Below are 14,428 nucleotides of genomic sequence, written 5' to 3' on the forward strand. Positions count from 1 at the left end.
GAGCCAAAAGGAAAGAGCTCAAAAAATAAATTTCCAAAAGGAAAAATTAAATTCTTAAACTATTCAATGCTCAGAATAGCAGATGAATATGTTTCCAAAATTAATTTAGTTTGCAAATGCTAGAAAATATAGCCTCAGTGACAGACTATCTACTATTATCATCTGAGGACTGACCTAAGAAAATGTGGAAGACCTGATACCAGGTGACAAGAGGGTGATGACTTTTTATGTCTTTGCATATATCAAACACTCCTTATTGAATTCTAGTAATGCTTTAGTCTATGATCTTGTCAGTGGAAGTATTAGCTGCATTATCATCAGCTACCATGGATTTTTGATGTGCTATAGAAAGGAGGTTTGGGGATCCCATTCTCTCAAATGCCATATTCTTCTAAAGCTTGGCCTGAGAAAAGAAAAGTTTCTGGGAAGGTATTTTGATGCCATCCAAATTGAGGAATCTTTTGCAATTCATAATTTGCTTCTGTTTAGGTCATTTACAAATTTAAAATAATCTGTTCAGATGTGACTACTGCAATATTCTCCTAATATATCACGTGAATAAGTTCTCTGTTTCCAGTAACAGATATTGATTTCTCATTCAGGAAAGCAAATTATGTAGAATTTGTGATTGAATTGCTTATATGCAGGATTATCTGAATAATTTAATATAGATTGAAAGCTTATTTTTTTTCTAAAATGCACTTCATTTGAATTGGTCACTGCATTTATTGGATTAATAACATTGGTTTTTTTTTAAAGCCTCTGTAATAGGCTATTCTTCATAGAATCATAGAATTGAGAGAAGGGAAAAACAATGCATTAAAACATCTAGTCCATCTCTCTGGCAGTGCACGATTGCTCCCTATAGCACTTTCTATCATTCTTGGCAGAATTTTAAATGACTCAAATAACAGAACTTCAGTCCTTCCTTATACCTACATCTAATCTCACAAGGAAGAAATTTATCCTGAAATTTTCCCTACTTCATCTAATCAAAACTTTTTAGTTGTTCACAATCCTGTTCTAAAAGAGTTTTGCTTTTCCCTTTTCTGTGAAAAAAAAAAGGATTCATTCATGGGACATTCTTTATTTCCAAAGCACAACAAAAGATGAGTCCAAAATAAGTATCTCTGACTGTATTTGGCCAGAGAGAAAAGACCACCCCCCACCACCACCAAAAAAAGATTATCATGCTCTGAATACATCTGTGCAACTGTGGCAGAATAGGACTGCTTGAAATATGTGCTAGCTTGATTTGTGATGGTCTCTTTATGTGACTCCATAAATCAAAGGGATCCAGAAACAATTTCTGAATTATGTAGTTTTAAAAATTATAGTTTCCTGGAATTGTATCTGCATAAGTTAGTTGTGATTTTAAAACAAAATTCTCCAGTTACTTTGTGCAAATATTTCTTCATTTTAGTAAAAAAAAAACCCAACTTATTTGACTGGTGACTGCTTTGGTTTTTTGATTTTGCTTTGGACTAACCTCAGCAAAATCTTCAAAATGATTGAACTGGGTTGTATGCCACTATCTCCCAGTACATTTCAATTATATCTCTTTTGGCTTATCTATCCTTGGTAAAAAAACAAAACAAAACATATTTCACTCATTGATATTTTTTGTTTATAATGTTCACTTTGATCTACCATTAAATTAAAAAAAAATAGTTTCCGGAAATTGTAGTAGGAATAGTCCATATGATTAACCTAAGTAGGTGACTTTCTGTTCTTAACAACATTGGATCTTATTAGTTCAAGACTAACCTGTCCATTTTTAAAAAAAAATTGGCCATCAAATGTGTCATAGAGCTTTGAAGGCAGAAAGTGAAATTTTGCCTGAAATGCACAGAAAGAGCTGAGGAACTGGCTATGATAATGATATCTGTCATTTATATCGTGATTTGGGTGTTTGTTTTTTGAAGTTTAATAAGTACTCATAGTTGATAAATCATTATTTTCCTCATTTTAGAGATAAGGAAATGGAATCAAGCTCAGACAAATGAAGAGATTTGTCCATAGCTTTCCCCTAGCTATGGGACAGAGAAAGGATACAAATGGAGTTCTCTTGTTTTCAAGGCTTTCTCGCTATGTGATACTCCCTTTCATGGTGAGAGAATCTAGCAAGAGTCACATGTGATGACTAGTGATAAATCTTGACTAGAAATAATCGAAGATCAAACTGGATATACATTCACCCCTTTTTGGGAACTTTCATTTTCTTTTACAGTAATCAGGTCAGAGATCACATCACACATTTTTATTTATCGATTCATCCATTTTTTTATTTGCTTATTTTTAGCTTTCTGATGTCCTTCCAGAAACTGTGTGGCTACCTGGTGCTCTTTTTGGCTGAAGGGCATGGGAATGGCTTAGTTGCTGCTCTTTTTTTCTCTCTCAACTTTTTTTATAAGTGGACAAAACAACAGCTGGATAAAAGTTCCCTCCATTATTTCCCCCTCTTCTACTTCATGGTAAAGACTCAAGGTCTCTTTTCAGCAACAGTGGGTTCTTAGGAGGTGTTTGTGGGACTTGGGGGAGGGAAGGGCAGGGATAGGCCAGTATTAGGAGAGGTTATCTAATTGCAATACACACTATTTGCAAAAAAAATGCATATTTTTATCTTCAGACTTACTGTTAAGATTACATAATTAAGGAAGTTATTTTTATGTATTTGGATATTTGTGGTGAACTAGACATTTCTCCTCATTAAATACCTCTCTTCCATTTTTTTCTCTATTTTTTCCTTCCTTCCTTCTCTCTTTGTCTTTCCCCTCTCTCAGAAGGCCTCATCTGTTTCACCCAGTGACATTCAGCCTGCCATAATATTCACTGTAGAATCTTATTGGCCACTTGCTCTAATATCCCTAAAGTTGCTGGCTAAGAAGGGGAGTCATTCATACTCCCACCAACCTGAAACCTTTCCTAGAAAAGTATTGTTAAAATGAGGGCACAGCATTTTAAAAGCCTTGAGCCTTGCTAATATATATATATATATATATATATATATATATATATATATATGTGTGTGTGTGTGTGTGTATATATATATATATATATATATATATATTGCATAGCCATAGCCTGAGAAGAAAAAGTAATTTCAGAGATATAGTGTAAATCAAACCAGTTTTGGGGGAAAAATAAATTCAGTTAAATAACTAGTTATTTTGAAAACAACTATGGAGTAGTCTGACTGAATTAATGGAAATGTTTTAAAAAATAATAATATGAAATCCATCAAGCATTTCCAAGCTTGTTGAGCTATACAGATATATATATATATATATATAGAAGATTTTTGATTCTTTTCAATCCTACTTCTGTTACTTCCAAAAAATAATGATATCCAAGGTATCATATAGCTATAACATAAACTGGCTCCAAGTATTACATTCATTTTCTTGTTACAAAAATGATACCTACAAGTCATTCTTTGACAAGACAAAGTGCCTTACAATGAAGCCCAGTTTCACTGTATTTTATATTTGAGGAAGCTGGAACTAAGGGGATTCTGAGGCAATTCTTAGGGGATTTTGTGATTTTTATCATCACAAAACCTCAGTTGGAAGAGACCTCAGATATCATCTAGTCTAGACTGTACCTGAAAAAGAATACTTCATAAAACATACTTGGCAAGTGGTCATTGAGCCTTGTAATGAAGTTGAACATGCCATGTGGGAAGCATCTAGAATAGACACATAGCACTAGTGCAAATCAGATCTAAAGCTTTCTTATAATCATTTTTTCATTCAACACATTTTTAAAATGCCTATTATCTTGTTAAGAATTATGGTGGACTCAATGATGCACTGAGAGACACATAAACAAAGATAGACTACAGACAAACATAGAGGGATAGACTGAGAAGGATAATTAGATAGAAAAAAAGACAGACAGGTGGACCAAAAGACAGACAGACAGACAGACAGGCAGATAGATAGATAGATAGATAGAGATAGATTGATAGATAAATGAATAGATAAAGGTTCGTTCCATGAACTCATGGTACTTTTTGATCTAATCTTTTTAAAATAACAAAATAATCGGAAATCATTCAAATTTAGTATGTACATGACGTAGAACTAAAAATCACTCATTTCTAGAGTGATTTACATTTTGTGTACATGTTTCTCCCAACAATCATCTGAAAGCAGGTAGAATAAATATCATTATGCCCATTTTGTACATTGAGAAAGTGAGGCAATGGGAAGCTAAGCCCTGATCTATGATCATAGAGCTAGCAGGAGGGTGAAGTAGGTTTTAAATCAGATCTCCTAGCTTCAGATCCACACTATATTATTCCACATGCCTCTTGTCCCATCAAATTTCCCATGCCCCTCAAGAAAAATCAACACTTATTTAAAATGAAACTTAATGGTTGTTTTTTGAGAGGATAATTTTCTGACTGAATTAGTTCTGACTAGTCTGAGTGTATATATATATATAAAGAAGAATCAAATTAAGAGGATGAAATCTTGTATTGGAACTAATGAATATCAATTTACAAGAATTGCAAGTGGCCAACTAATTTTTCAACTAGTATAGATCATTATTATTACCAATGCTATCATTTTTCATGGTTTAATATTAAGACTGGCACTAATACAGTTGTTACCACTTTAAGATTGTGGCTGAATTGTAGGATAATATAATGCTTAAAAATTACCTATATTATCTAGACATGTTAGAAGTTTTTGGGAGGCTATAACCCTGAAATACCCAAATAACTGTTTCAGTTTTATACTTCATTTGTAAAGAAATCCATTTAAAGCACATAGTATAGATAATCACTTAAGTTATAGAATCACATAATAATATTATCCTAAATGATAATAATTTATAGTATCATAAATATATAACATGTGAAAATAGGAAAAAATACTTCCAAACTAAGTATTTCTTTAAAAAAAAAGAAATGCAGGAATTTATGACTTAAGGGAATACTATAAAATCTGTTTGGGTGTCAAGTGTGATAATTCCTAGTTTAAGAGTTGATATTTTGAAAAAAAAGATTTACTTGATTGTACAATAACTGTATTCACCAAACAAAAAGTACCTGGAAGAAGAGAAAAAATGATAAATGACAATGTTTATAGCTTAAAATAAAGTATTTATTAACATGTCCCAGGGAGTTGGTGAGTGGCTTATCTTCTTTTAATGCTTTTATTAATGAAATGCAGAAGAAATAAATAAGCAACATGGGAAAAAGTATTCCTCTAATTGTAAATTGGGAGTATTGGCATTCAGGAGAAAGTCTTGAGAGATTTTTTAAAAGTCTATATAGCAGAAGGTGATTTTCAATAGGACTTTTTTTGTTCCAAAAATCCAATTTACTTGGATCTTCTTCATGAGGAAGAAAAATCAGTGATTGTCTACATGTGAAAATAGGAACAAAGAACACACCCCTTGCCAAGTATACATTTTTCTTAATTATCTACATATTCTTGGTCTCTGACATTCATTAAATTTTATTTTAAAAATACTGAGACCACATTTTCTCAAATGTGTTTGTATTTCCTCATTCTGGTTTCTATCTTCTGAATGTCTTCCGATTTGTCAGTATACCTGTACTAACATACCCATAACGTATCAGTATATCAAATGTGATATACAGAACTAGATACAGAGGAAACTAGTTGGCATAATGGACAAGGTGCTCAGTTGTGTCTCTTTGTTGATCCCATTAGGGTCTTTCTTAGCAAAGATTCTGGAGTGGTTTGCTGTTTCCTTCTCCAGCTCATTTTATAGATGAGGAAACTGAGGCAAAAAGGATTATGTGACTTGCCCAGGGTCACACAGCTAGTAAGTGTCTGAGATCAGTTTTGAACTCACATCTTCCTGACTCCAGGCTTGTTGCTCTATCCACTGTGCCACCTACTTGCTCCAGAGTAAGAAAGAATGCAGTTCAAATCTGACCTTAGTGACTTACTAGCTGTGTGACCTCAGGGAAATTATTTAACCTCTGTTTGACTTAGTTTCCTCAACTGTTAAATTAGGATATTAACAGTATCTACCTCTCAGGGTTGTTGTGAAGAACAAATGAGATGATATTCGTTTTAAAAAATGCTTAGCACAGGGTCTGGCACATTGTAGGTGTTATACATATGCTTATACCCTTCTCTATAGAATAACACAGATGTCTTCTGATTGGTGCAAAGTACAGTGAGCTGATTCCTCCTCTTGTTCAAAACACTATAGTCTAATCAAGTCAAAAATGATTCATAAGTCAGCTACCATAAGCCAGGCCCTGCGCTAAGCACTGGTGATACGATGTCCTATTTTGTCTCACATAGACTTATATATTCATACACACATGTACATATATATACATTTATGTATATGTGTGTAACACGTTGAGAGGATTATTTTTCTATTATTAATTCTCAAATTAGGATTGAGATTTTTTCTATTTCCTCCTTCAGGGACTAGTCCTTGTAGGTCAGTCAGTTTCTGAAGGACAGAGCTGATGATGAGATAGATATTATCATTTTGTAAAATGTTTTCTTCCGGGGCAGGTAGGTGACACAGTGCACAGAACACCAGCCCTGGAGTCAGGAGGACCTGAGTTCAAATCTGGATGCAGACACTTACTAGCTGTATGACCTTGGACAAATCACTTAACACCAATTACTTCCAAAAAATAAATAAAATATTTTCTTCATTCTATTTTCCTCCTTCATGGCTTTATGCACATCTTCTCATTTCTCTGAAATTATCCCTTTCATAATTTCTTATGGCTCAATAATATTCCTTTGCATTTAATATATTTTGATGAGTTATTCTCCAATGTATGGGTATCTCTTCATTCCTAATACTTTACAATAAAAAGGACTGTTATAAATATTTTTGTGCTTGTAAGTTCTTTTCTTCTTTATGTTTTTGATATCTTTGGGAGTATAATCCTAGTAGATGTATGGCTAGGTTAGAGAATACACACTGTATATTAGTTTTTTGTCATCATTCTAAATTGCTTCCTACAATTGCTCTAGTAATTCACAGCTCTACCAGCAATACATTAATATGCCTTATGGGCTATATGGGCTGCTCGGGGAGGACAAGCACCTCTGTTGTGAGGGCTTGTCAAGCCCTTTTCAGGGCTGCTTATTCACCGCTGGTGTCCACCTTTCACCCAACTCTCACCTGTGGCTCCAAGAAGCTATAGCAAGTGTAGCAGCCACACCCAAGTAAAACATTTCAGTAGATGGGTTAAACCAGTTTGAGGATTACTGACAGGCCTCAAACCCATTAATGAATTAGGGGATGTCTATCACAAGCATGTGAGGACTTCCCTCTGAGGACTGGGTGGATGAGAACAATTTGTTCCAAAGGCCATGAAGGAGGCTGAAGCAGACCCTATGGAGTACTTAGAGCTTGGTCAGACATTGAAGATGCCAAGGTCATACAATGCATCCTGTGCCATCACCAGTCGTCTTGACTTTTAACCTTTCACTGAACTTCAATGACTAAGGAAAAGAGAGTGAGGCTGACAACTTTGTGCAAACTCTGTCTCACTTAAATCCAATTCACGAGAGGCAAGATATCACTAGTGATGTCATTGGTCCTCTTTAAAAATGAAGGACAAACAACAACATATATTATAGAGCTCGATGATTGGTTTATTGGCAGATTAATTAATTTTTGCTGATAGATCTATTGAGATGGGCACAGAATGCTTTCAGCATGTCCCAGATATCAGCCTTTAGAGGACCTGGAAGTTGAACCACATAAAACAGACAAAATTTTACTTGAAAGGGGTATATTTCACAAGAACCATAAGTCTCCACCATAATGGCACTGGTGGCAAGTCCATCTATGGGGAGAAATTTGCTGATGAGAACTTCATCCTGAAGCATACTGGTCCTGGCATCTTACCCATTGCAAATGTTGGACCCAACACAAATGGCTCCCAGTTTTACATCTGTACTGCTAAGACTGATTGGTTGGACGGCAAGCATGTGGTCTTCGGCCAAGTGAAAGAAGGCATGAACATTGTGGATGCCATGGAGTGTTTCAGTTCTCAGGATGGCAAGACCAGCAAGAAGATCACTATTGCTGACTGTGGAAAATTCTCATAAGATTTTTTCTTTTGTTTTTTGTCTTAACCATCAAACCATTCCTCTGTAGCTGGAGAGAGCACCCCCAAAGCCCATCTGCTCTTATACCCTGTAATCCTAGTGCTTTCACTTGCTGCAATTCCTTTTGGATTTCATTTCCTTTTTACTTCCACAAGTCTGGCTAGACAACAGAGTTAAGTTTATGATTATAAAATAAAAACTAAACTAGAAAAAAAAGAACTATAAGGCTCATGAACTACAATACATTCAAAACTCATTATTTAAGTTGAGACTAGCCAGGTACACATACCATCAGGGTAAACTCTTAACTCAGTGCAAACACAAAATGCTATCCAAAAATTGCTCCTTCATAATGAAAGTAAAATCTTTATCAATAATTATATATATATATATATATATATATATATATATATATATATATATATGTACACACATACAAAATAATTATATGTGCACACACATATAATCTCCCAATTATTTCTGAAAACAGAAGAGAAATAGATTCACAGCTGATACCTCTCATAAACCCAGGAGATCTGAACATACAACAATCTCCCCAATTTTTAACAGAATAGGATGGAGAAAGCCTGCTGGTTGCTTCCTCTACCCATTAGACATGGGTAACCTTTTCCCCTTTTCTGCCCAAAGAGAAGTTAAGGGGTCCATATGCTTTCTACTATACCAGCCTCCAAAAGAGAATAGAGACAGGACAAAGTGTGTTCCACTTCCCTGCCCAGTGGAAAACAGTACAATGTGAGTGTCAAGAGGGTATTGTTCTCCTAGTAGATGAGGAAGAAAGAGCAATTTCAAAATAAAAACCCTGCATCACGTGACCTTAAACTTTTGTGTGTCTTGACCTCCTTCAACAGTCTGGCAAAGCCTATGGAACCCTCTCAGAAGAAAGTTTTGAAATGCATAAAATAAGATACACAGGATTACCAAGAAAACCAATTATATTATGATAAAATTGATAAAACAATAATTGTAAAAAAAAATCTCATACATCTCAGATTGAAAACCCATGCTCTAAGAGGACTGGGTCTTGAAACCCCATGTACTACAGTGGTCAAATCATGTCACATGTTTTGAGCCATGTTTTCTCTTGTTTGAATTCAATCCTATTCCTTAGGAACAACATTGTAGTGGAAAGAGCCCTATATTGAGAGTCAAAAGGACTTAAGCTCAAATCTCACCTTGGTGTGACCTTGGACACATGACAACCTTTCTGTACCTTTTTAAACTAGATGACTTCTAATTTCCTTTCACACTTTTAGTCTTTGATCTTACTTTTTAAAGGGTGGGGCCTATCTCTTACCTTCTGCATTCTAAGGTCTGCCAGCAAAGCTTTTAATTTTAAACCAAGGTGGTACTTCTCCATAAATGCAAAGAAAGCTGCCACCTTGATCTGAAACCTAGAGGGGACTATTGTTATATTGGCTGTAGACAACTGGCATAGGGTTAGATTATTCCATGCCACAACCTTGATATTCAAAGAAGGTGACAATCCTTAGCTATGATATTGCCAAGGGTGGTTGACTTGAAGAAGTCTTTTTGGTGGACTAATGATGCCCATCATCATGTCTACCAGTCATTCTGCTTGCTTTCAACTCCAACTATCCAGGATAAGCTTGTCACCAGAAATCTCATCATCATGGAGATTGTCTCAGCTTTGGTACTCACTACCTCATCTATGCCTTCAGTTGCTTCTACACCTCTGATTGGAAGGTTGAAGGGTGGAAGAATAACAGCAACAGCAATGACAACAAACACACAACAACAGACTCTTTCCAAAGTCTTTTTTTATGAGGACTCAGAATTTCCAGCCATTTTAAAATTTCTCACCAGCTACTTGACCAACATCATGCCCACACAAAGTGCCCTCTGATGCCTGTCCCTTTTCAGCTCCCTTTTGTGTATTGTCTTTTCCCATTAGATTGTAAATTCCTTGAAAACAGGAACTATCTTTTTCTTATTTGTATACCTATCACTTATCACAATGCCTAGCACATAGTAGGTGGTTAAAAAAATTTTATTGTATTGTTGCGTTGTATTGTATAACCATCCTAATACAACCAGGTAGTCAAACTCTTAACATATTAGCCAGAAGGCTGGTTAAAATATATGATACTTCAAAATTTAGGATGTACTTCTAAAATATGGTGTCTGGGAGAGAGAAAAGAAATATAGCTATACACTGAAAAATACTTCCATAGTGCCCAAATTGACAATATATTTATGTTTAAAGTGTTTTCATCTCTATCAGTTGAAAGTAAAAATGCACTAATAATTTTAATTTTCCCTACTCTCTTCATCTTCATCATGCTCGTTGTTCTTTTATTAAGGGAATAATTAAAGGCTGTACTTAAGTTTTGTGCAAACCAGATTTGAAATATGGGCTATATGTGTTTATATGTGTTCTGTGAATGGCAAAATGGCCTAGTGGATAGAGACTTTCCCTGGGAGTTGGTAAGACTGAGTTCAAGTATTGATGATAACATATATCTTTATGACTCAGGCTAGGTCAATTAAAATCTCCATGAGCCAGGCAACTCTCCAAGATTATAAATTGAGGCAGTTAATTGGCATAGTAGATGGAGTGCTAGTGCTGGAGTCAGGATGAACTTAGTTCAAAACCAGCCCCAAATGCTTACTAGAAGTGAGAACTTCAGCAGTCATTTAACCTCTGTCTCCTTCATCTGTAAAATGGGGATGATAATACCACCTACCTTTCAAGGCTTTTTTGTTTGTTTGTTTTTGAGAATAAAATGAGATAAGATTTGTAGAGCACTTTGCAAATTGTAAACAACTACATCAATGTTATCTCTTATTGCTACTATTATCATTGTTGGAGGCAGCTAAGTGCCATAGTGGATGAGATGCCAGACCTGGAGTCTGGAAGATTCTTTCTCAGTTCAAATCTGGCCTCAGATTCTTACTAACTGTATGATCTTGAGCAACTCAGTTAACTCTATTTGCCTCAGTTTCCTGAGGGGGAGAAGGAAATGGCAAACCACTCCAGTATTTGCCATGAAAACTCTAAATGAGGTCACAGCATCAGACATGAATAAACAATAGCTGAAATCATCATCATCATCATCATCACCACCACCATCATCACCATCATCAATCATCATCATTCTGTTGCAATTAATATGTGATCTGCATTAAGAGAGGAAGTTACCCAGAATTCCCTATACTAATTAAATCCCAGGTTTAGTACAAAACAAATACTCATGTCATAAGTCATCTGCCACAGCTTAAAGTTGATGATTCCTTAATAAACTCTATTTCAGTCCTATCTAGAACAATGTCTGAAAATTCAATCCAATTGTTGCAAACTTCTTTCCTTAAAATCCTTATACTATCTCCTATCCCCCATCTCATTGAAAGAATTTGCTTCATATGCTTCTTGAAGTCATCCATTCTAATTTAGCTCCTCTCTGTATCTTATGCCCTAGTACATGGTCAATTTTTGAGTATGTGCCATGTACTTTTGAGAAGAAAGTATATTCCTTTTTACCCCCATTCAGTTTTCTCCACAGGTCTATCATATGTGCCTTTTCTAAAATTCTGTTTACTTCCTTAACTTTTTTCTTATTTATTTTGAGGTTAGATTTATCAAGTTCAGAAAGGGGGAGATTGAGGTCTCCCAATATTATAGTTTTGCTGTCTATTTCTTCCTATAACTCCCTTAACCTCTCCTCTAAGAATTTGTATGCCTTACCACTTGGTGCATATATGTTAAGCAATGATATTGCTTCATTGTTTATGGTGCCTTTTAACAGGATATAATGTCCTTCCTTATCTCTTTTAATTAACTCTATCTTTACTTTTGCTTTGTCTGAGATTAGGATTGTTACACCTGCTTTTCTTACTTTAGCTGAGGCACAATCTATTTTACTCCAGCCTTTTACCTTTACCCTATGTGTAATCCCCTGTTTCAAATGCGTTTCTTGTAAACAGCATATTGTAGGATTATGGTTTTTAATCCATTCTGCTATCTGCTTCTGTTTTGTGAGAATATTCATCCCCTGCACGTTCAGGGTTATGATTTCTATCTGTGTCTTTTTCTCCATCCTAATTCCCCCTGTTTATGCTTTTATTTCTCCCTTTCCCCTTCTCCTCCTCAACAAAGTTTTGCTTTTGACCGCCACTTTCCTCAGTTAACCCTCTCTCTTTATTCCCCTGCCTTATCTTACCATTACCCACTTGCTACTTCTCCTCTCCCTTCTGATCACCCCCTCCCTTTTTCCCCCCTTACCCTCCCACTTCCCATAGGACAAGTTAGATTTCTAAACTTATCAGAGTATGTTATTCCCTTCTTGAACTAGATCAGATGACAGTAAAGCTCAAATACTGCTCTTCTCTCTCCCTTCTTTCCCTCTACTATAATATGTTTTTGTGCCACTTCATTTGGTGTAATTTACCCTTTTCTACTACCTCCTTACCACTTCCCTCATAGCCCTCCCTTTATATCTCTTACTTATATTTTATATCTTTACATCAGTTAATTTATACAGGCATTCACAACCTATGTATATCCCTTTCAATTGTCATAATAGCTGTACCATTCTCAAGAATGACTTATATATGTGTATATATATATATATATATATATATATATATATATATACACACACACACATATACACACATACACACACACACACACACATATATATATATATATACATACATATATACATATATAAAAACATACATAAGATGATATAATCCCACATAAAGATGTAAACAACCTTCCCTTATTGGTTAATAAGGTTTGTGGGGTTTTTCCCCCTGGTTACCTTTTTATGTCTCTCTTGAGTTTTGTATTTGGAGATCAAATTTTCCATTGAGTTCTGGCCTTTTCATCAGGAAGGTCTGGAATTCCCTTATTTCATTGAAGTAGTAGTCCCAGCTCCTTTGCCCTTCGGAATATCATATTCCAATTTCTCCTGTCTTTTAGTGTGGAAGCTGAGAGATCCTGCGTGATCCTGACTGTAGTTCCATGATACTTGAATTGCTTCTTTTTGGCTGCTTGCAGTATTTTCTCCTTGAGTTTATAGCTCTGAAATTTCGCTATAATATTTCTTGGTGTTTTCAGTTTGGGATCTCTTTCAGGGGGTGATCGGTGAATTCTTTCAATGACTGTTTTGCCCTCTGGTTCTAGGACCTCTGGGCAGTTGTCTTTGATAATTTCTTCTAAGATACTGTCAAGGCTCTTTTTTTCATTGTGGATTTCCGGTACACCAATAACTCTCAAATTGTCTCTCCTGGATCCATTTTCCAGGTCAGTTGTTATGCCAATCAGATATTTCACATTTTTTTCTATTTTTTCATTCTTTACATTTTGTTTTATTGCTTCTTGGTGCCTCATAGATTCATTAGCTTCCACTTGCTCAAGTCTAATTTTTAATGAGTTAGTGTTTACATTTTGCTTTTGAGTCTCCTTTTCCAATTGGTTGATTTTTCCTCTCAGGGTGTCCTTTTCTCTCTCTAGATTCTGAATCTTCGTAGCCATTTCACCAATCTTATTCTTTAGGGACTTGATTTCATCAGTGGATTTTTTTTCCATTTTTTCCATATTTTCTTTTAGCTCCCTAATTTGTTTTTTAAAATCCTCCTTTAGCTCTTCCAGCAGTGCTTTTTGGGCTAGAGACCAGTTCATATTACCTTTTGAGGTATCTGATGTATCTACAGTATTGTTACTTCCCTCTTCCATATTTGTATTTTGATCCTGCCTGTCTCCATAAAAAGAATCTATTGTCCTCGGTTTTTTTGTGTTCTTCTTCATGTTGGTTTGCCTTTTGCTGGCTTTACAACGAATTCTACCTTTGGGCCTCAGGGCTTTCTGTCCCAGCTTTCTTATTCTGGGGGTTGTGAGTCTAGAAGTATAACCTTCAGTTTCCTGAGGTGTGGGGGAGGGATCTGACTCCCTGGCATCTCACTCCCTGTGGGTGCTCTCCAGCACTTGCTTTTCAGCAATGGTCTCAGCTGTTTGTTGTTTGAGCTGATGTCTGGCACTTCCCCTGGGGGAGCAAGGTTACGTCTGGGCTCCTGGCGTTGACCCCTGCCGACTCTGCCTCTCTGGGACTAATGAACTTCTACTATTTGACCACTGAAGCCCCACTACTTTCTGCTCAGTTCCAGCTTTCTCTATTTTTTTTTCCCCGAGGAATTCTCTGGGTGGGGAGGGGAGGGATTAGAGCCCTTTACCTGGCCATTTTGTGTCCCAGAAGTTCAAGAAGCCGCGTTTAATACGTTTGGGCTGCAAGCCTCAGGATTCGGTATTTCACGGCCAGTGGCGTTGTGCTGCCTCTCGTCACTCCCACAGACTGCCGTCCTGTGTT

The 14,428-nt window shown here is 35.9% G+C and overlaps 1 protein-coding gene across 1 annotated transcript in view; it reads left to right on the forward strand.

Annotated features, from left to right (window-relative positions):
• The window catches only part of LOC118834624 (peptidyl-prolyl cis-trans isomerase A-like), a 49,479-nt gene extending 41,401 nt beyond the window's left edge, over positions 1-8,078 (forward strand). Inside the window, exon 2 of the mRNA XM_036742072.1 lies at positions 7,756-8,078. Within this exon, the coding sequence (XP_036597967.1) occupies positions 7,756-8,078 (323 nt within the window). The remainder of the gene's footprint in view (positions 1-7,755) is intronic.
• Positions 8,079-14,428: the final 6,350 nt, after the last annotated feature.

The sequence above is a fragment of the Trichosurus vulpecula genome, chromosome 1 (genome assembly GCF_011100635.1).
Source record: "Trichosurus vulpecula isolate mTriVul1 chromosome 1, mTriVul1.pri, whole genome shotgun sequence".
Classification (NCBI taxonomy): Eukaryota; Metazoa; Chordata; class Mammalia; order Diprotodontia; family Phalangeridae; genus Trichosurus; species Trichosurus vulpecula.